This window comes from Cervus elaphus, chromosome 4 (assembly GCF_910594005.1).
Source record: "Cervus elaphus chromosome 4, mCerEla1.1, whole genome shotgun sequence".
Lineage (NCBI taxonomy): Eukaryota > Metazoa > Chordata > Mammalia > Artiodactyla > Cervidae > Cervus > Cervus elaphus.
In genome coordinates this window covers 5,437,897-5,460,109 of record NC_057818.1, presented here as the reverse complement: position 1 = coordinate 5,460,109, position 22,213 = coordinate 5,437,897, and the positions used below count along the sequence as shown (strand labels likewise).

Sequence of the window (22,213 nt, the reverse complement as noted above, 5' to 3'; positions counted from 1 at the left end):
GCTTTCCTCAAGCTTGATTCATGAAAAACAATTAATTTTCATGGTTAATCTTTCTCTTTAAAAAATGTCAAAAACATACATCTTACTTAATACAGCTAAATATTAGCCACTGCTTATCTAGTTTAAAATCCAAAGCTTATTTAGAAGAAAAGAGTAAAAGATAATCCAAACACCTAGTTAAAAAAATACCTCATTAAGCTTTCATAGCTATTGGTTCATAACTACTGTTTAATTTATCCCCAGTTTGAATGGTTTTCATGGGATTAATTTAACCATAATATCCAATTTTTCTCACTCTTATACATAACTTCAACTTGCTTTGGATTTTAAGGCAGGTTTTCTGAAAATGCTTACAGAAAACTTCTTCCAGCCTAACAGTCCTTCTTTCTAGAGAAAGAGCAGGGCTACATTTTCTCAATTCAACTTACATCAATAAACATGCATTGAATGGCCACCAAGTGCTTCAGAGATACAAAGGTGAATAAATCACAGTCCCTTTCTTCAATGAGTTTATAATGTATCACAGAGTTCTAGCAAGTTTCAAAAGAGAGGCTGTTGACTGATCAAAGAAAATTATCATTATGTGCCCAAACAGGCCTCCAAATTATCTGTGTGCTCAGAACAACGCTTCATTAAGTTACTCATTTTCCCTGGTTCCAGCAGCTCAGTCAGAGGAAAATTAAAAAAAAAAAAAAAAGTTCTTTGATTGCAGTATGTTGTCCCTGGCCCACATAAAATCCAAACCAATACTTTTCTGCACTAAAAGAGAAGTCCTTTCTTCAGCAGCAAGCAAACTTTCTTTAGCTTCCTTCTCCCACCGGGTGTGCATGTCTACTTGGTCAACTACAAGTACCACTCACTTCATTATGAACTTCCTGGTCAGTCTCCCTTAGAGCAGCTGTGCCCTGTCCACAAAACACGGCATTTTAACACTTGAAAAGACTACAGAAAGGTTTATATATAAATCATATATGTGTGTATAAGACATATATAAATATTCTAAATATTGTATATAAAACCTCTGTATACAAAAGAGAGACATTAATTCATATTTCTCAGAGTCATCAGAACAACCAAAAAAACCTCTTTTCACCAACCTTAAATAAAGGCAATGCAAAACTACTATGTTACTGAACAAAAAATGTCTTATACAGGCTTGGTTTCTTTCTTTAACCTTCACACTATTTAGAGCACTAATGGGCTTTTTTTTTCTTCAATTTCTGAGGACTCTGTGAAATAAGTTTATTTTTAGTATTTTCTTAAACCATGAAATGTATTGGAAAATGAATATCAATACATTGGAAAATGTTTTCTAAGTAAGTCCAAAGATTCTGTTTCTAAACAAAGTTTAGGAGATTCCTAAACTGCCTGTAGGAGTGGCCGTGCTTCCTCCTCTGAGAGGACAGTATTCTGCTAAAGAAACATACCCAGATACTGTCCTCCTGGCGATACTGCTTCCAGTTCCTGCCGCTGTCGCTGAACATCAGGAGGTAGCTGGTCACCCAGTTGGAGCTCCCATATCCCCCCTGGGTGGCCACCGCAGTGATCTCCATTCTCTCTCCAAGGTCAATCTGCAACCACTGGTATTTATTTGACACAAGTGGAGACCAGCCACCAGCTCCTTTCATGAAAAGAGAAAAAGGAGAAGTGAGCAAAGAAGTCATTAAACATCTGTTAATGAACTAGCAATGCCATTAAGACTATTCCTCTATGAAACTTCAGAAAGTCAAATCTCCAAATTACAAAACTTTCCATAATAGTAAAAAAATACAGAGAAACAAGAATGTAATGTAAATGGATGGCGCCTAAATTAATTATGTTGATTTCTAGGTGTTACAACCGTCGGACACTGGGAGAGCTAATTCAGTGAGGTTAAACTCATTGTACGTTAAAGTCCTTAATTTGAGAGGCAGACAACCACGTCAACACATGGAACTAGTATGTTCCGTGCCCACACACATGACTGAGGAACGATTTGCCTTCAGACTGTGATTTACCTTCAAACTACATGGAACTTGGAAACGACCTCTAATGTCTGATCATGTTTAGACTCCTTAGAGAAAGAAGGACAGAATTAAGCCCCAGAATACAAGAATGGTCAAGGGATCATTCCTGCCTTCACTCTGTTTGCAGTCTTATTCCCCGGTGGCTCAGATGGTAAAGAATCTGCCTGTCAATGCAGGAGACAAAGGAGACACAGGTTAGATTCCTGGGTTGGGAAGATCCCCTGAAGGAGGGCATGGCAACCCACTCCAAGTGTTCTTGCCTGGAGAATCTCAGGGACAGAGGAGCCTGGCGGGCTACGTCCATGGGGTCACAGAGAGCCAGACACGACTGAGCACAGCACACAGGAGGAACAGACATTGAAAAGCGTGCTGGAGACACAGCCTGGGAAATGTTAACGGTGAGGCAGGTGCAGGGAACCGTAAGTGATGGATACAGTAAGTGATGGAGAGTTCCATCCAGTGATAACTGGCTTGCAGCAACGGGCAAGAGATGATCACATTTCCAGGAATTCTACAAGATGATTATTAAACATGGCCATCTTTGCAACTGGCCATAGTGGGAGTATTTAAACCATGAAAACTGGCAACCTCTACACATCAGTGCTCACCCCGACCCCAGCCAGTTCACCAACACATCACTAGCTGTGTCCTCTCTGGGAATGGGGGTGACCCCGCGGGGGACAGGAGAGCCACAGGAGAGAGAGGAAGCTGTGCGTGAGCACTCGGAAGCACAGAGGGGACGTCTACTGTGTATTCAAGGAAGTAGAGGTAGAACAGAATTTACTGTGTTTCGTTTTATCCAATGCACACCAGAAATTACAGATGTGATACCTACTGTAAGTCTTGTTAAGATATTTCACTATACATCCAGTTTACTATAATAATGCTTTACTTAGGGAATTTCTTTAAGTAATATTGATATTGCTGACTTTGTAAGTATTATATAATCTCTGTAAAAGTCATTAAATAGGGTTTAACCTATTCTTGAATCCATAATTATCTATTATTTGATATATATTAAAATGCAGTATCTGTTACATAATATACCAAATCAGAATATTAGTCCATGCTTTCTTTTCCCCATTCTTTTGCCTTCCACCTGAGGCTCTAAGAATAAGTTCCGACATTTCAAATAGAGATTATCATTAATTTATATAGAGTTTTTGAGCAAACTCCAGGAGAAAGTGGAAGACACAGGAGCCTGACGTGCAAGAGTCCATGGGGTCACAAAGAGTTGGACACAACTTAGTGACTGAAAAACAATAAATATACAGTTTCTATTCAAGCATTATTCTTGGTATCTGTGCCCTGTTTTATAAACCCTGAGTCAGGCCCTAATACAGAGATGCCCGATGAATATTTACTATTTTGGCGCAGCACATACCATTGTGAGGCCCAAAGGGAGACACCTGTGTGAACAACCTGCTTTAATAAGATTTAAAAATCTTTTGGGTGGCAAACAACACAGTGACACTCTGAGCAAGGAAACGCAGAACTCTGTGTTACTTACAGCTTCAAAGAGGAGATTTCCAGGCAGAACCATGGAGGGAAAAGTGTCCCCAGAAAGGATGACTAGCTGAAGCTGAAGGGGGCAGCTGATGTGTGGCGAGCGGGGAGGAGTTAGCTAGCTTTTGTGAGCTCCCTGTGGACTGGCTAATTTGCAGGGGCTCTGGGCAGCAGGGGCTATGTCCAGGCATCAGCACCTGGCTCCTACGTGACCAGTTTACATGCGTAGTGGCCACAGAGGGTGTGAGGGGAGGGGCTGGGTTTGGACATAACCAGCTGCTCAAGAAGGGGAACTAACCTGGCTCCAGTCAGGACCTCAAAATGAGTCAAGACAGCATCTTTTAAAAGAATTCTATTCCTATAGTGTCCTCTCTTGACAGCATCACACTAACTCCTGCTTGTATTCAGCTATGCTTCCTGAGCTTACTTCCTACATAGTTTTTAGAACTAGATGCTTTTTTTCCAATTCCCTTCTGTCTTGGAGGGAATCATTGTCCAAAAGTGTCTTCCAGTCTGTACATTGAAAGTACAATGCTCTCCTTAGGGACCCAAAATATTTAGAGATTGTGCAGTTTTTACTGGTCTGTTTTTACTTTTCTCTGTATTTGCCCTTGGAGAATGTGTGGCTGGGGCTGGTAACCTGGATGAGTAGAGTTCCTTGGGGCACCATCTACCATGTTTAGGTGGTGGGGAAAAGCTCTTAGGTTTTAAGTAAGAAGGCTTGCTGGGTAGACAAGGGACCTGGCTGTAATCTGAGAGCCTTGGTGTCCCTGACCTAGCACGGCTTTGCTGTCCACAAAGGGCACCTCTCATGCAGTCTGTTATCTACATGGAAGAGAACTGACCTTTGAATGCTCTGAAGAACACCTTAAATAGCACCTGACCAAAAACAGCTCAGGGAGCTCTCGAACCCTGACTGCGAACTCCTCTCATAGCATTATTTTAAAATCTAAGCCAACTCCTTCACCATATTTCATTTCTCAGGGTGTAATGAAACTCCATCCAACTTTTCCACTTATTTCACCGTGGTATTACTTAGTGTTTACGCAGTGAGTACTTTGGTCGGGCACGCTGTGAAGGCACTGTTACTTAATTCCCAGGGCGCCGTGCTGAGACACAGAGGGTCTGAAGACCTCGCACCAGCCTGCAGAGTGGCAAGAGGCACCGTGCTCTGAATCAGGACACGGCAGTGCGCCCGCTTGTTGTTGTGACACGTAAGTGGGTGCGTCATAACGGGTGGAGAAAAGACAGCAGCAACCAGGGCTGGGGAATTTCAGGATTTGGCTACCTGGCAGTGGGGCCGTCTTCCCTCTCTAGAGTTAACAGCAGACCGTGTCTTTGAAGTATGGGTACATGACGGGAGGGGTGAGTGGGTAAAAACTTCCCTCCAGTGTCCAATCTAATTTTTACTGTTCTGCCTCAGGTCTATCAAAAGTCTTCAAGTTGAAAGTTTCTGGGGTCTGATGTTCACCAAGGGTGCTTGGTTAATATCAGTACCATAGTTGCAGATATGTTGCAACTCTCTCTGCATTTTTTATTTTCTTTCTTTACACATCAAAGTTGGGAAAAGAATGGACGAAGTGCCTCTAGCCAGCCATCATCTTTCCCTGGAGTTTCTATGTTTGGAATTTTATCTACATTACCTTACACCTTTGAGAAAAATACTGAGTTATTTTGTTTCTTGCTCTTTCTAGTTAATTTTAATGGTCTAAAGTCGGTCATAAAGGCATATTTTTAATACAGAGATGCATAATATTTCTGTGGCACTTTTGACATTCCTTTATAGACCACTATTTAAAACACAAACACGTGAGAGAAGCACAGTGAGAGGGAAAAAAAAGAATCAGTGTGATTCCAGTGAGTGAAAATTGGATCATCAATTCTCATCAGGAGCACGCGGCGTCTCTCACTGACCGCTCCCTCTTCCCAGCATCACTCACCGTTACAGCTGCACCAGCCGACTTGAAACATTTGCAGCTAATTGACCTTGAACATTTCAATTTCTTACCTGTGGCGAAAAGGTACTACTGATATGCTAATCAAGCGATGTCATTAACGAGGTACACCAATAAGGTAATGGGAATTCAGATGCTCCCAGGCTTTACCAAGTAATGTCAGCAGGATAATTCAGCCATAGGGAATCCTGAGATTGCTACAGGGTTTTAAACTATGCAGCGCTGAAGACACACATGGTGTAAGTGTGTGATGGAGTTTTGAAGGTTCTAATTTTAAAACAAAAGCTGAATAGTAATATGGAAAACGTAAGTACACAGACCCAGGTATATAGACCTGGGTACAGAACTCAGCGCCCTTCAGTAGTGCCAGCCTATGATGACGTGCAGGGACAGCAGTGACATGAAATGAAAGTGCAACTGCAGCTGTGTTTAGGCCGCCCCAGGCGTAGGTCTCCCGCATTGCCAGCTGGATTCCTCGCCCCGGAGCACCAGGCATTCCATGGTTACTGACGCTTGGTCGACAAGACAGTCTTGTCCCTCCATTCTTTCCCTCCCCACATCGCAGTCCTCCTCCCCCTCTTCCACCCTCCTTTTTCTCCTGCCTTGGCCTCATTACTGAGACTTGGCATAATAAATTGTCATAAATTTATTCAAACAGAAACATTTCTTGCATCTTTGTATCACAGCCTGAAACTTCACACTGAAAACCCTTCCACTCATTGATGAGACTTTACATTAAAGCACTGTAGTACTGCTATGAGATGTAAATTTAAAAAGCTCAAGTGCCTATTGATTTCTCTCTCACACAGCAAGCATGTGAGTATATCATAGCTGTTACTTTTTGAACCATAAAACAATTATTACTGCTATCAACTCCAAAGAGTTACCATCACGGTAAAGTTGAGCTTTGAAAAAATTTAGTTACTGAATGACCACAAAATACAGCATCTCTTGTGTCTGCTGCCTCCTGCTTTTAAACATCAGGTTCCTAAAGAACCGGCTTCTATAATACATGTTGCTATGAACTGTCAAGAAAGAAAAGCAAACTAAAAATTATCTGATACCTACTGTATGCTAAGTCACTAGAAATTTCATGCACAATATTAAACTTAATTATTAAAATTATCTAGTGAGATGAAATGTTTTAACATCTCTTTTCAAATGAAACTTTATTTAAAAAAGAGATTTACAGAAGCTAAGTAAATTAACCCAAATTTTTAGTATAGATGAAAAATTATTTTTAAAATGATTTTAATCTGTTAGGATCTCATTTTATTTTTTTTAAGTAGGATCTCATTTAAAAAATCTCCTCATTTTTCATTCTTTAACCTTGAGATAATTATACAACTATCATTGCCCCAGACTGGTATATTCTATCCCAAGAATATATTCAAATAGTGTATTCGGTGTTATTTAAATATAAATAACTAGCTGGCTGAATTATGTTTGAGACCCTCATAGCCTATCTACTAGGTAGCATCTATATTTAGTTCGGGACATGGAGGAACATCTTACAATTTCATAGAAGTGAAAGAAGAAGTGAAGATAAAGTACCCTTGGTTGGAGCCTTAAAATATAGAAAAGAATCACCTCTATCCCCTACTAATATTAAAAATGGCATGACTGCCACTGCTGATGGTCACCAGTGAAGGTGACGTGTCTCAGAGCTTGTCGACTTTGTGAAGGTTGGAACACACGAAAGGGCAAGCCATATTTCTCCAGATTTAAAGCACAGCAGGACAGAGGTGCCCAAGGACGCAAGACACAGGTGAGCACAGTTCAGTAACAGCCCTAGCCACCATCAGGGCATCTACATTTCTACAAAGTAACCAGGTTAATTAAAATTCTCATGGGGAAATTCCCCTCTAAGATTATTTTTTTCACGTGTGATTTCATCTAGATTTCCCCACAGGTGTAAACTGGCCTGGATCATTTTGATCTTGACAGTAATCACAATAAAGTAAAAGGATCAGAAAGAAAACTGTGCCAATATTTGTCGGGCTCCCTTAAATGATCTGCAGTGTCCTGGGGCCACCATTGAGAACCCTATCAAGCTTTGTATTTCTACCAGTGTTGTTCTTTTTGCTGGAAGAAACACTACTCTATCAATGCTCCGTGCCTGGCTCGTCTTGCCGCACGTACACTCCTGAATCTTGGCCCGGCTGCCCCTGCCCGCAGAGACTGTCACAGCATGGGCAGGCCAGCTAGCCTAGCCGGCAGGGCAATTCCTGAATTTTACTGAGACTATTAGAGAACAACCCTCTTTTCTGCTGCGAAAGCTGAAAGGATGGGAATTAGGCATCAAGTTGTAGGAGCAATGGTCGAGGAAAACCTGGGTGAAGCAGCAAAGACCCAAGCAGACTGGAGAGATGAAGCGAGAGGCAGTTCTGACGGCACGGTCGGCGTCCCTGGATCCCGCTGGGCCCGCAGGGCAGCCCCCACAGTTGCCGGAGCTGTTGCTGTTCAGTTGCTCAGGCGTGTCCGGCTCTTTGCAACCCCGTGGACTGCAGCACGCCAGGCTTCCCTGTCCTTCACCACCTCCTGGAGTTTGCTCAAACTCATGTCCACTGAGTCAGTGATGCGATCTAACCATCTCATCCTCTGCCACCCCCTTCTTTGGCATTAAATCTTTCCCAGCATCAGGCTCTTTTCCAATGAGTCAGCTCTTTGTATCAGGTGGCCAAAGTATTGGAGGAGCTTCAGCCTCGGCATCAGTCCTTCCAGTGACTATGCAGGTGGATTTCCTTCAGGACTGACTGGTTTATCTCCTTGCACATGAGCCACATGAGCACATGAGCCCTTCCACTTGTGCTTAATCCACTCAGGCCACTGCACCAGCAATTCTTCACTCTTGTCTTCATTATTTTTTTCTCCTTAATGGATCCCACTATATACATGCATGCTGTTATTTTCCCCACTTTAAAAGGGAAAAAAAAAAAAACTTCTCTTGACTCCATTCTATTTTTTCTATTAAGATAATAATGTTAATTCAAGTACAACGTCCACATGCATTCTTTACAATGTTTCTCATCTCATTTTCTCTTAGGCCAGTTTCAATTAGACTTTCAGTCCATGTCACTTAACTCAAGCTGCTCTTGTCAAGGTTACCGAAGAATTCTGTATTGCTAAATCAAATGGTCAGATTTCAGTCTGACTACCACTTGGCCTGTCAGCAACATCTGAGACATTTGACTACTCCCAATGCCCTGATATTCTTTGTTCACTTAATTTCCTCAAAAGCTCATTCTCTTAACCTTCTTCTTAGTTTGTTTATTTTTCAAATTTTTTAGCCACATCACGTGCCATGTGGGATCTTACTTCCCCCACCAGGGATCGAACCCATGGCCCCTGCAGTGGAAGCGCAAAGTCTTAACCACTGGACCCTCAGGGAAGTCCCCCTTCTTAGTTTATTTGTTGCTTCGTCTCCATCTCCAGTGATGGTTTTTCCTTTTATCTCTTCCCTCTTAAGGCTGAGATGCTCCAGGGCTCTGTCCTTCACCCTGCATCTTTTCCATCTTCATCCATCCCTGGGTGGCCCCTCTCGACCTCAAGGACTCAAAAATATCATGTGCCAGTAATTCCCTAGTTTATATCTGCATCGCCAAACTCTTCCCTGATAGTAGACTCACTGCTTGATATCTTTAACATTTCCCAAACCAAACTCCTTTTCTTCCCCCAAACCTCACTCTATTCACATGCTTCCCCAAACTAGCTTATGACAATTCCATTCTTAACGATTTTTAGGGCCGAAAAAAAAAACCAGAGTTGTGCTCGACTCCTTTCTTTCTTTCTCACCATACTACCAAACCGACAAAAATACTGCTGGTGTTACTCAACGCTGCAGAATCAGAGGACTGCCCCATCTTCACTGGGGCTCCTTTCTAATCCAGCCTGGATTCTCGCCACAGCAAGCTAACAAGTCTCCCTGCTTCTCCCTTCGCTCAGCAGGACTCCATCCTCTACACCACAGGTTCAACTTATTTCTGTGCTCAAAACACTACAGTAACTCCCACACACAGTGGAGGGCGAAGTCATCGCTGTACCGCCGCCAGATTCCTCACGTGACCTGCCTCCCGTGCAAGGCTCCCGCCCCAGGTCCGGCTTTCCAGATCAGGACCCTCCATCAACAACGGCCTCCTCGAGATTCTCCAAGCAGGTGTCATTCTCCCATCTCCCATCCCACCCTTTGATAAGCTATCCTTTCCGCCAGGGGTGCTCTTCTCTGAGAAAGCTGGGGCTAACATCATTGCCTCCGTCAGGTCTGCTCAGATGCGATGCTCTCATTCAAGCTTGTATCTCCTGACCTTCCCTACCAAAATTCCTTCCACCCAGCAGTCCTGCTCCAAACCACTTCATCCAAACCAGTTTTCTTTTTTTTTGGCCAGATATTGACATATTTATACGTAATTTCTTATTTACTATATTTCTTTATCATTTATCTTGCCCTATTAGAATATAAGCTCAATGAAGCCTACAGTCTTTGCCTGTTTTGTTCAAAGATAGATCCTATGTGTCTAGCACACTGCCTGACACATAGTAGGAGCTTGACAACTACTTAATGCATAAAGGAATGAAGTAAATCTGTAGTGAAAGTGAAAGTAGTAAGACTGTATAAATTTATATACAAAATCTGAATGTATTATACCTAGTGGTAAAAGCTAAAACTAAAGAGCACAAGACACTTCTCTTTGCAAAATGGCATTTTCAATGAGGTGCTCAAAGAGAAAACTTAAAGCACTTGGCTGAGACACACATCCACACACACACAGGCATGCACATACACACACACAGTGTCTACCAATCACCCCAAAGTTACCTAGTTTAATCACTTGTGAACTATTATTTCCTAGATGTATTTATTGCTCTGTTTTCAGCTTTTTTGATACAATAAAAAAAAAGAGATGCTTTTCACTTTATTTCCCCAGCAAGGTTCTAAATTAATAATACCTTACTAAATTCTCCTAGGTTTTAGTGCTTTGCTGTTGATCAATTTTTCCTCCCAGCAAATTGGCAGGCCGACTTTCAGCCCTACTTCTTGCATTGCCAGATCAAACATTTCTGAAGTCTTTAATAATTCAGTGGATTGATCAGTAAATATTTACATCCTTTCTCTGCTCAGGCATTTTGATTGGTATATTTGATGTGCAAATTTGGGGACAGCCAAATTTCATCTTAGAAGACTAGAATAAAATTACAAAAATGCCAAATTCTGTGCTTTAATTCCACTACAGTCAGTTTTATTTCACTCAAATTAGTAGTTCTGGAAAAATTACTCTGAGCACATGATGTCTGAAAATTCAGATGGTAATCAGGATTTGCCAATGTTTTGCTTTCTAAGACCATTATAATACTTTTCTAAAAGTTTCGATTTAGATCTACTACAGTGAGGCAGGTCATTTCAGTAAATGACCTCATGCATCAGATAGAGCATACTGACAATATCCCAGAGACCGAAAAACCATTTTTGCTTCCCTACCTTTTTTTTTATCTTCCCCGGCCAGAGAGAGATGATAAGCTGTCATGAGCCAAATGTCCTCATATCACTCCTGGGTCAAGAAACTGAAGTCACTCTCTTGTACCCAACAGACATCATTTCCACATAACGATTGGAAAAGCCAACAATACTAGGACACAGTATAATCAAAAGAGGTTAAAAAAAAGTGCAAACCCAATTCTAGGAATTTGATTGATTAAATCATTTAATATTTTCCCAATTTGAGAAAATGCTACAACATTAAAACAGCATTATAACCCCAGTGAATAAGATATGTTTACCTCTAGGTTTGGTATTAGTATTAAATACACATATTTTATTTAATTCCATTATTTATTCCTTTTTAAGTGTTATTTTATCGTGGAAACTTTTCTTTCACAGGCAACAGAATTAGTGATGTTTGTGGCCAAGACAGCCTTAATGTCCCCCACAGCCTGACTAAACTGTAGACAGTTTTTTTTTTCCCCTCTGACCGAAGTACCCACCCTCCCTTTTTTTCAGAGCATTTAATTTAAGGAAGTTGCCATTGTAAATTATTTCTCTGCCCCTCGAAATGGAAATCTTCATGAAGCCTCTTTACAGTTTTACAACCCAAGAATGTCTTTCTCAAGAACCTGAGTCATCCCTCTGAAATGTAATCAAGAAAGATAGACGCCTCTCTCCCGGCCTCTGCAGGGAGGGCAGGAGCCTAACTCCCACAAGCACCAATTAGCAGACACAGACGCCTGAGCACCCTCGCCAAGGTCCCCTAGTGTTCTCCGGAGCTCTTCCATTAGCTCAGCCCAGGGCTCAAAAATCCCCCCATCTTGATTTCAACAGTTCCCTCTCTCTCCCCTACTGCAGAAGTCTTGACCCCCATTGCTACAGACTTGAATAAAGTCTTTCTTGTCTTTTTAACTCAATCCAGTGCAATTTTCTTTGATGAGATAATTGGGTTTTTTTTATTAGAATGATGTGTTTTTCATTTTCTTACCTAAATGAGTCATGCTCCCCAGAAACCATTACACAATCAGAGTCTGAAAAGATAAAGAACAAGGCTTAGAAATGAATGAGGGTCTGACTAGAGCTAACCAGAGGGATTCTTCACTGGAGTGGTGGTGGTGATTTGTGTATGTGTCAGTTGCTCAGTCCTGTCCAGTTCTTGGGACCCCGTGGACTGCAGCCCACCAGACTCCTCTGTCCATGGGATTTCTCAGGCAAGAATACTGGAGTGGGTTGCCACGCCCTCCTCCACAGGATCTTCCTGACCCAGGAATTGAACCCGCATCTCCTGCATTGCAGGCAAATTCTTTACCACTGAGCCACCAGGGATTCCCTTTCACAGGAGTGACAGTATCAGAAGATCTCTGCACATCTGCTCTACCTATTAACCAAAAGAATGTCACAGCCAGCCTCAGGGAATCTAAATAAAACAAGAGGTGCCATGGGGCCCAGAAGAGGTGATGGCCTTTGCCAAGAGAATAGCCAAATGAACTAACTGGTCACTAAATTTGGCAGTGTACATCAACAAACATTTAGGGTTAGGAACAACCAAACCACACTTAGGGTACCCCTGAGCTGGGACATAAAGATCCAGTCAATGATCTCTGGTGGACATCAACACAACCACCACGTGCCAGGTAAGCCCCCCACCCAGCCGTGCCAAGACATCAACTGAGCTCCACTGATGCCAACTGCATTTTGGAAATGTGTAATGGGAAGATCAGGAAAGCAGGAGGTCTTAACATTTACCTGAAAGAGACTGACACATCCAGAGGGGGTTCCTAGACTCAGCAGAGGTGGGGGTGGGGTGAGGGGACTTGGTAGAGTGGGCACAGATGGGAAACAGTCTCTGAAGTGAAGAGCAAGCAGGGTCTTCCCCAACTGAAAAGAATACTCAACTGCTAAAGTTTTGACAAAACTGAAAAATATATGGTGTTTCCATGTTATTTCTCAACTACTAACATAACCTGCAGTCTCAGAGGTTTGAAACTCTCAGATCAACCAATATTTCAAATCTAAATGATGAAAGGTACTAGAGTATCTTTATGAGTATTTTGTGTGTGTGCTTAACATCCTCAAAGCTGCTGATTATGCATTTTATATAATTTATAAATTTATAGATTTTCAAAACTATATGTAGATTGTCAAGAACATTTGCATGTGTACATGGGGGGTCAACCAGAATTGATGTATCGATCTGATTAAAAAAAACACATTTTGCCATATGCATAGCATTGATACAGTCAAGTTTACACTCCAGAGTAGAATCACTCAACATTCATTGGGCATCACACAGATTTGTGGCACAAATAAGAGAGAAATAAACACACACATACACAATCTACCGTCTTTAACAGATATAGTGTTCTACAATTGCACAGTGCAGTTAGATACAAATAGGATTTCGTGTCTGAAGCCAGCAGGTACAATATTCCTCTGTGCTCACATTCAATTCCAGAAATGCTTTGGATGGCAGACTCTTTTGCTATACAAATGAATTGCTTCCTCTAACATCTAAGCACCCTAGCCAGCTCCATCTGGCTCCTGGCCTATGTACAAATAGAGAAACACAAGGGTTATAGTTTAAAAAAAATAGAGGAAAAATATGCTTTTTTGAGATTTATGTCCAAACTGTGATACATGACCATTAACTTTGCCAGTGATGGACATACATTTAGATTTTTAAAACATTATCCTCAATTATTACCTGTATGTTCAATGGCTTCTTTACTTCATTATACAAAACAAATCAAATTTCAACATATTAGATTTTTTCAATAGTTTATTGTGCCAAAATAGTGAAGACTACAAATGGAGTAAATGTAACAAACCACTGTTGGGAGGTTTTTTTCTAATTAAGCTTTTTTTTTTTTAATTTATTAATCTGATTTTAGCCTACAGTTATAAACTTGTCATTTTGTCACTCTATCACCTAAACTGAGAGATAAACACTTTCTAAAATGATACGCCACCAATTATTCTGTATCAGAAAGATAGCCTGCATTGCCCTGGCTTCACAAAAATAAAAACTGTCTTATTTTGAGGGAGTTTGATTGAGTCCACCAGGATGTGAAAGGTGGGGAAGCACAAGGAGAAGGGGGGAAAAAACACATCATTTTGCTCTGTGTATCTCTACCTTTTTACTATTTGCAATGTATAATGGAAAGATCTAAATTGTCCTTCTTGATAAAAAAGGAAGTCTCACGAGGCAGCCTCATTTCCACTTGAACCAATGAGGCCTTTCACACCACTGTCAGGCCACCTATCATGGTTCATGGTTCATGGTTCCTAGGGTTCATTGATCCACTGAGTCATAATAAAGTGGTGTTTCCACCTGGGAATGAGAGTTAATGCAAACACTTTCTGGATCAGAAAAGACGGACCCCAAAAGTAGGTCATGCTCTGCCTCGTCGATTTCAAATTGTTCCAGCCAATACTGTGACTCTCCCCCAAGTGCCTGTGTCTGCCTGCACATCCCGTCACCACACAGGAGCATGTGGCAACTGAAAGCCACATCCTGGCCAGAGCAGCTCTTCACGGGTCATGACGACAGCCAGAACAGTGATCAAAACAAATAATACTCTGGTGAACAAAATCAAAAATCAGTTTTCCACATGGCCTATCATGCTGCAATTGCTTTTGCTTTTACTATATTCTTTTTCTGGAAAAAAAAAAAGTTAATTTGTCAATACTGTTTGGAATATACCTTCAGAATTTAGAATTTTGCATTTCAACTTTTTTAATTGCCATCAAAATTTTTTTAAGAAAAATAAATGAATGGGGACTTTTGAAAGTGATAAGTAAGTTTAGGGCTGTGATTATGGTGATGGTATTATGGGTATATACTTATCTCCAAACTCCTCAAGTTGTATGTATTAAATATGTACAGCTTTATGCATATCAATCACACCTCCATAAAGTAGTTTTAAAATAAGCAATTCATAATTTCAAGAAATATGAGCACAATATTTCCAGAGTCAGCTGAGCCTGTCAAACATAAATGCCAAGATCTTTATATTTGTATTTAAAGGCATTAATTTTTCCTTCAAAAAATGTGTAGCTGAGTAGAAGAGTATTGTAGTGTGTTAACTGTGCTTTGTAAAGAAAAAGATCTTTTGCAAATATACACAATCCTAAGATTTTGGCTCTTGTTATAAAACACTAGAGGAACAATATGACTGCATGGATGCTATATTTTCTTACATCTGTATATTTTATTTTAATTTTTTAATTGAAGGATAATTGCTTTATAGAATTTTGTGGTTTTCTGTCATACATCAACAAGAATCAGCCATAGGTACACCCATGTCCCCTCCCTCCCGGACCTCTTTCCCATCTCCCTCCCCATATATTTAAGGGGACCTCCCTGATGGTCTTTAGGCAGAGTTTCAAATAGGAATTCATGATTTACATGACTCTTGAAGGATGATGCTTTCAACAAAAGAAAAACAGCTGTTTGCTTTTGCTATGCTGACATCCTGCATCTTTAGAATATGTACCCAGGTCAATAAAAGAGCTGCAAATAAAACTATCAGGAAATGTTTCATGATCAAACATCTGTTACTGAGAGCATCTTTAGCTCCAGGTGACTCTGCAACTTCTTGGGGTTTTTCCCTCACTCCTCTGGCCAGCCCTTTTCAGCATCCTTCAGAGAGCTTCCTTTCTCCACTTTTGTTGAAAAGCTAACACAACTGCTCTCTCCTCTTTTACTTTACATTCTCAGTGGACTACATTTCTCATGCCTCTGGCTGCAATGATTATTTTTGTTGTTGTTTTAGATGATGAGGCCTGAATCTTTATCTCTAGCTCTGACTTTCCTTTGAAATCTAAATTCTAAATCCTGAATGCTTCCTATATATCTATTCATGGATGCCCTATAGATATCTCAAACTCAACATTCCAAAATTGGATGCCTTACCTCCTGTCAAAACCAGATGGCCACATCATTTCCATCTTCAAGTCGCTCAGACTAAAATGTGAAAATCATTTCTAATTATCCCCTTTCAATAATACAAATTTCTATATGTGTCGAAATTGCCAAATCTGGTCAACATCATCTCCAAAGTGATTGTCATTGCCCCTTTTGCTTTTCATGATTCCCACTTTAGTTTAAGTCCGTATGTCAACCACTCCATTCAACTTATTTCCTGTATTTATGTTTAGTTGCTGGGGACACGGCTTTGAAGTGAGTAAATGAAAGAATGAAGAGACATGAAAGCATCTGAGAGATCCCAGTGAGGGAGACCGGCCGGCCTTGATGCTCTGTGAATAATCGCTTCAGATGTCAGATGCTGGGAGGGAAAGGAACTGGGAAACAACAAAGTCAAGGATGATAGCTTGGAAAAGTTTCTGGATGGTGGTGCTGAGAGGAGAGTCATCCATGGAAGGGAAATCTGAAACACGCAAAATTGAAAGAACGGGAATCCTGGGGAAGTATGAAGGACTCAGAATACTATGAGTGATTCGCTGTAGAATAGAGGGGCAGGTCTTCTAAGGTAATAAAAATGAAGGAAGCAAGGCCATTGGGGCTTGCAAATGTTTACAGGGTTTAGAAAGGAAACCAGGAAATTGTACTCTGAGCCTGATGGTCTACTCTTCCTAAAAATCTTCAATATGTGCCTTTTAGATAACCGACCTGTTTTTGCCACCATTCCCAGAGTTGTTTTGGTAAAAGCAGGTTGAATCATTTTTCTCCTGGTTGCAAAGAGCATCCTTTTTGGCACAGCACTAAATGCAACTTCAATCTGGCACTGGAGCCTCAGAAAAATAGTCTATTTTTTTATGAAGTCTGTTCTCGCTCTCCACAATTTCATTTGAATTATACTTATCCTTATGCCTCTCACGCAGCCAGGACTTTGTTTTCTCCACCTCTCAGCTACAACTCAAATATCACCTCTCCCAAAATCTAGCTATAAGAATTTTGTAACATGAGATAATATAGTTTATTTATGTTTGTTAAATTAATAACTAAGAATCAAGTTCTCTATGAGAATACCATTTGAAAGCCCCTTGGCAGAAATGTTCATACGCTGCTCAGACACAAAAGTGAGGGTGCCATTAGCTAAACTCTCATTGTTCTAATATGGCCAAATTCAGAGCAATTGAAGTAAATTAGATAGACTATGAGATGATTTCAGAAGGTCAAGGGGCTGTGAGAGTTTTGCTTTCTAGTAACAAAGTAAAATGACAGACGTTTTTAATGAGCAAATTCAAATTTTCAAAGGATCATAAACTCTCTTCATGTCATTTGTTTTCTAAGATATAATTCTGATTAATTTCTGTCAATTTTTTGGTGACATCTGAAATTGTGTCTTGAATTCCACTGAATAAATGAATTTTGGCTGAATATTAATTTGCCACTTCCTGGCAAATAGATGGGGGAAAAATGAAAACAGTGACAGACATTATTTTCTTGGGCTCCAAAATCACTGTGGACAGTGACTGCAGCCATGAAATTAAAAGAGGCTTGCTGCTTGGAAGAAAAGCTATGACAAATCTAGACAGCATATTAAAAAGCAGAGGCATCATATTGCTGACAAAGGTCTGTCAAAGTTATAGTTTTTCCAGTGGTCATGTACAGAGGTGACATTTTGACCATAAAGAAGGCTGAGTGCTGAAGAATTGATGCTTTCAAACTGTGATGCTGGAGAAGACTCTTGAGAGTCCCTTGGACTGCAAGGAGATCGAATCAGTCAATCCTAAAGGAAATCAACCCTGAATATTCATTGGAAGGACTGAGGCTGAAGCTGAAGCTCCAGTACTTTGGCCCCCGGTGCAAAGAGCTGACTCATTAGAAAGATCTTGATGCTGGGAAAGACTGAAAGCAGGAAGGAGAAGGAAATGACAAAGGATAAGAAGGTTGAATGGCATTACTGATTCAAAGGACATGAATTTGAGCAAACTACGGGAGATAGTGAAGGACAGGGAAGCCTAAAGTGCTGTACTCCATGGGGTTGCAAAGAGTCGGATACGACTGAGTGCCTGAACAATAACAAATTAATAAAGTATCAACATAATTAAATATCTTAAAATATAAATTATGTTGTTTGTAGATTACAAACTGGTCAGATTTTATATTTGGTTTTTTTTTTCTATCTTCAAATATTTATTTGTATGTCTTTTTTTTTTTCATTTATTTTTATTAGTTAGAGGCTAATTACTTTACAATATTGTAGTGGCTTTTGCCATACATTGACATGAATCAGCCATGGATTTACATGTGTTCCCCATCCTCATCCCGCCTCCCACTTCCCTCCCGATCCAATACCTCTGGGTCTTTCCAGTGCACCAGCCCTGAGCACTTGTCTCATGCATCCGATCTGGGCTGGAGATCTGTTTCACCCTTGATGGTATACTTGTTTCAATGCTATTCTCTCAGATCATCCCACCCTCACCTTCTCCCACAGAGTCCAAAAGTCTGTTCTATACATCTGTGTAATTTTTCTGTCTTGCATATAGGGTTATCGTTACCATCTTTCTAAATTCCATATATATGCTTTAGATACTGTATTGGTCTTTATCTTTCTGGCTTACTTCACTCTGTATAATGGGCTCCAGTTTCATCCATCTCATTAGAACTGATTCAAATGAATTCTTTTAATGATTGAGTAATATTCCATTGTGTATATGTACCACAGCTTCCTTATCCATTCTTCTGCTGATGGGCATCTAGGTTGCTTCCATGTCCTGGCAATTGTAAACAGAGCTGCGATGAACATTGGGGTGCACGTGTCTCTTTCAGATCTGGTTTCCTCGGTGTGTATGCCCAGGAGTGGGATTGCTGGGTCAAATGGCAGTTCTATTTCCAGTTTTTTAAGGAATCTCCACACTGTTCTCCATAGTGGCTGTACTAGTTTGCATTCCCACCAACAGTGTAAGAGGGTTCCCTTTTCTCCACACCCTCTCCAGCATTTATTGCTTGTAGACTTTTGGATAGCAGCCATTCTGACTGGCATGAAATGGTACCTCATTGGGGTTTTGATTTGCATTTCTCTAATAATGAGTGATGTTGAGCATCTTTTCATGTGTTTGTTAGCCATCTGTATGTCTTCTTTGGAGAAATGTCTGCTTAGTTCTTTGGCCCATTTTTTGATTGGGTCATTTATTTTCTGGAATTGAGCTGCAGGAGTTGCTTGTATATTTTTTGAGATTTATCCTTTGTCTGTTTCTTCATTTGCTATTATTTTCTCCCCATCCGAGGGCTGTCTTTTCACCTTGCTTATAGTTTCCTTTGTTGTGCAAAAGCCTTTAAGTTTCATCAGGTCTCATTTGTTTATTTTTGCTTTTATTTCCAATATTCTGGGAGGTGGGTCATAGAGGATCCTGCTGTGATTTATGTCAGAGAGTGTTTTGCCTATGCTCTCCTCTAGGAGTTTTAGAGTTTCTGGTCTTACACTTAGATCTTTAATCCATTTTGAGTTTATTTTTGTGTATGGTGCTAGAAAGTGTTCTAGTTTCATTCTTTTACAAGTGGTTGACCAGTTTTCCCAGCACCACTTGTTAGAGTTTGTCTTTTCTCCATTGTGTATCCTTGCCTCCTTTGTCAAAAATAAGGTGTCCGTAGGTACTTGGATTTATTCTGTCAAAAATAAGGTGTCTGTAGGTACTTGGATTTATTCTGTCTGTAGGTACTTTCTATTCTGTTGCATTGATCTATATTTCTGTCTTTGTGCCACTACCACACTGTCTTGATGACTGTGGCTTTGTAGTAGAGCCTGAAGTCAGGCAGGTTGATTCCTCCAGTTCCATTCTTCTTTCTCAAGATTGTTTTGGCTATTCGAGGTTTATTGTATTTCCATACAAATTGTGAAATTATTTGTTCTAGTTCTGTGAATAATAGTGTTGGTAGCTTGATAGGGATTGCATTGACTCTATAGATTGCTTTGGGTAGTATAGCCATTTTCACAATATTGATTCTTCCAAACCATGAACACGGTATATTTCTCCATCTGTTTGTGTCCTCTTTGATTTCTTTCATCAGTGTTTTATAGTTTTCTATATATAGGTCTTTCATTTGTTTAGGTAGATATACTCCTAAGTATTTTATTCATTTTGTTGCAATGGTGAATGGTATTGTTTCCTTAATTTCTCTTTCTGTTTTCTCATTGTTAGTGTATAGGAATGCAAGGGATTTCTGTGTGTTAATTTTATATCCTGCAACATTACTGTATTAATTGATTAGCTCTGGTTTTTTTCTGGTGGAGTCTTTAGGGTTTTCTATGTAGAGGATCATGTCATCTGCAAGCAGTGAGAGTTTCACTTCTTCTTTTCCTATCTGGATTCCTTTTACTTCTTTTTCTGTTCTGATTGCTGTGGCCAAAACTTCCAAAACTATGTTGAATAGTAGTGGTGAGAGTGGGTACCCTTGTCTTGTTCCTGACTTTAAGGGAAATGCTTTCAATTTTTCACCATTGAGGATAATGTTTGCTGTGGGTTTGTCATATATAACTTTTATTATGTTGAAGTATGTTCCTTCTATTCCTGCTTTCTGGAGAGTTTTGATCATAAATGGATATTGAATTTTGTCAAAGGCTTTTTCTGCATCTATTGAGATAATCATATGGTTTTTATCTTTCAATTTGTTAATGTGGTGTATTACATTGATTGATTTGCAGATATTAAAGAATCCTTGCATTCCTGGGATAAAGCCCACTTGGTCATGATGTAAGATTTTATATTTTTGAAAAATATAAACACTTTTAATAAACTCTTCTCATACCCTTTCAAAAATAGGAAGAATATAGAAACGAGAGATTGAAAGTTGAATAAAGGACAGGCTATGAAATTTAGGGTATTTCTAATTTTTTTTAAATTAATTAATTTAATTGGAGGATAATTACTTTACAATATTGTGGTGGCTTTTGCCATGCATTGACATGAATCAGCCATGGGTGTACATGTGTCCCTCCATCCTGAACCTACCTCCCACCCCCTCCCATCCCTCTGGGTTGTTCCAGTGCACCGGCTTTGAGTGCCCTGTTTCATGCATTAAACTTGGACTGGCCACCTATTTCACATATGGTAATATACATGTTTCAATGTTATTGTCTCAAATCATCCCACCCTCACCTTCTCCTACACAATCCAAAAGTCTGTTCTTTACATCTGTGTCTCTTTTGCTGTCTTACATATAGGGTGGTCATTCCCATTTTTCTAAATTCCAAAAATATGCATTAATATACTGTATTGGTGTTTTTCTTTCTGACTTACTTCATTGTGTATAATAGGTTCCAGTTTCATCTACCTCATTAGAACTGACTCAAATGCATTCTTTTTTTATAGCTGAGTAATATTTCATTGTGTACATGTACCACAACTTTCTGCCATTGGACATTTGTCTGCCATTTGTCTGCTGATGGACATCTTGGTTGCTTCCATGTCCTAGCTATTATAAACATTTCTAATTCTTAATAAAAATTATTAAGCACAAAAAACTAGAAGGTTATAAAATACCATTTTCTTTAGAGTCCCTAAATGTCATCCCTCATAACAAAGAATATAGAATTTACCTCCCTAATCAGATTGACTAGTTATGGTCTTTGGTATTAGGTCACACACAAGCTTTTCAAACAGAGAAAAATATTGTACACAGGGAATTATCAATATCATTCTAGTCACTATCATTAATATCCATAACGTACATCCCAAAAACCTGAACCAAAATGTGATCAGCATATCCATCAGCACATGTATAATCAAAAGAAATGCCAGGTAAATCCAGAAGAGATGAAAACTCTTCAAAAAGATATAAATACACCCCAGTGTTCATAGCAGCACTGTTTACAAGAGCCAAGATATTGAAGCACCATAAGTGTCCACTGAGAGATGAATGAATAAAGAAGATGCAGTGTACACACACACACACACACACATACAATAAAATACTACTCAGCCATAAAAAGAGTGGAATACTGCCATTTGCAGCAACATTGACTGACCTAGAAAATGTCATAGTAAATGAAGTCAGAAAGACAAATATTATATGATATCACATACATGTGGAATCTTAAAAATAATACAAATGGATTTACTGACTAAACAGAAACAGATTCACAGACATAGAAAACAAGCTTAAGGTTACCAAAGGGGAAGGGGGGATGGGGAGGGATAAATCAAGAGTGTGGAACATGGGCTTCCCCAATGGCTCAGTCGTAAAGAACTTGCCTGCCACTGCAGGAAACATGGGTTTGATCCCTGATCAGGAAGATCCCACATACGCTGAACAACCAAGCCCATGTACCACAACTATCGAGGCTGTCATCTAGAGCCCA

At 39.9% G+C, this 22,213-nt stretch overlaps 1 protein-coding gene across 1 annotated transcript in view; it reads right to left on the bottom strand.

The window, feature by feature from the left end:
* The window catches only part of CNTNAP4 (contactin associated protein family member 4), a 268,262-nt gene that overhangs the window by 179,087 nt on the left and 66,962 nt on the right, over positions 1-22,213 (bottom strand). The window contains exon 3 of the mRNA XM_043898095.1: positions 1,428-1,621. Coding sequence (XP_043754030.1) covers positions 1,428-1,621 — 194 coding nt within the window. The remainder of the gene's footprint in view (positions 1-1,427; positions 1,622-22,213) is intronic.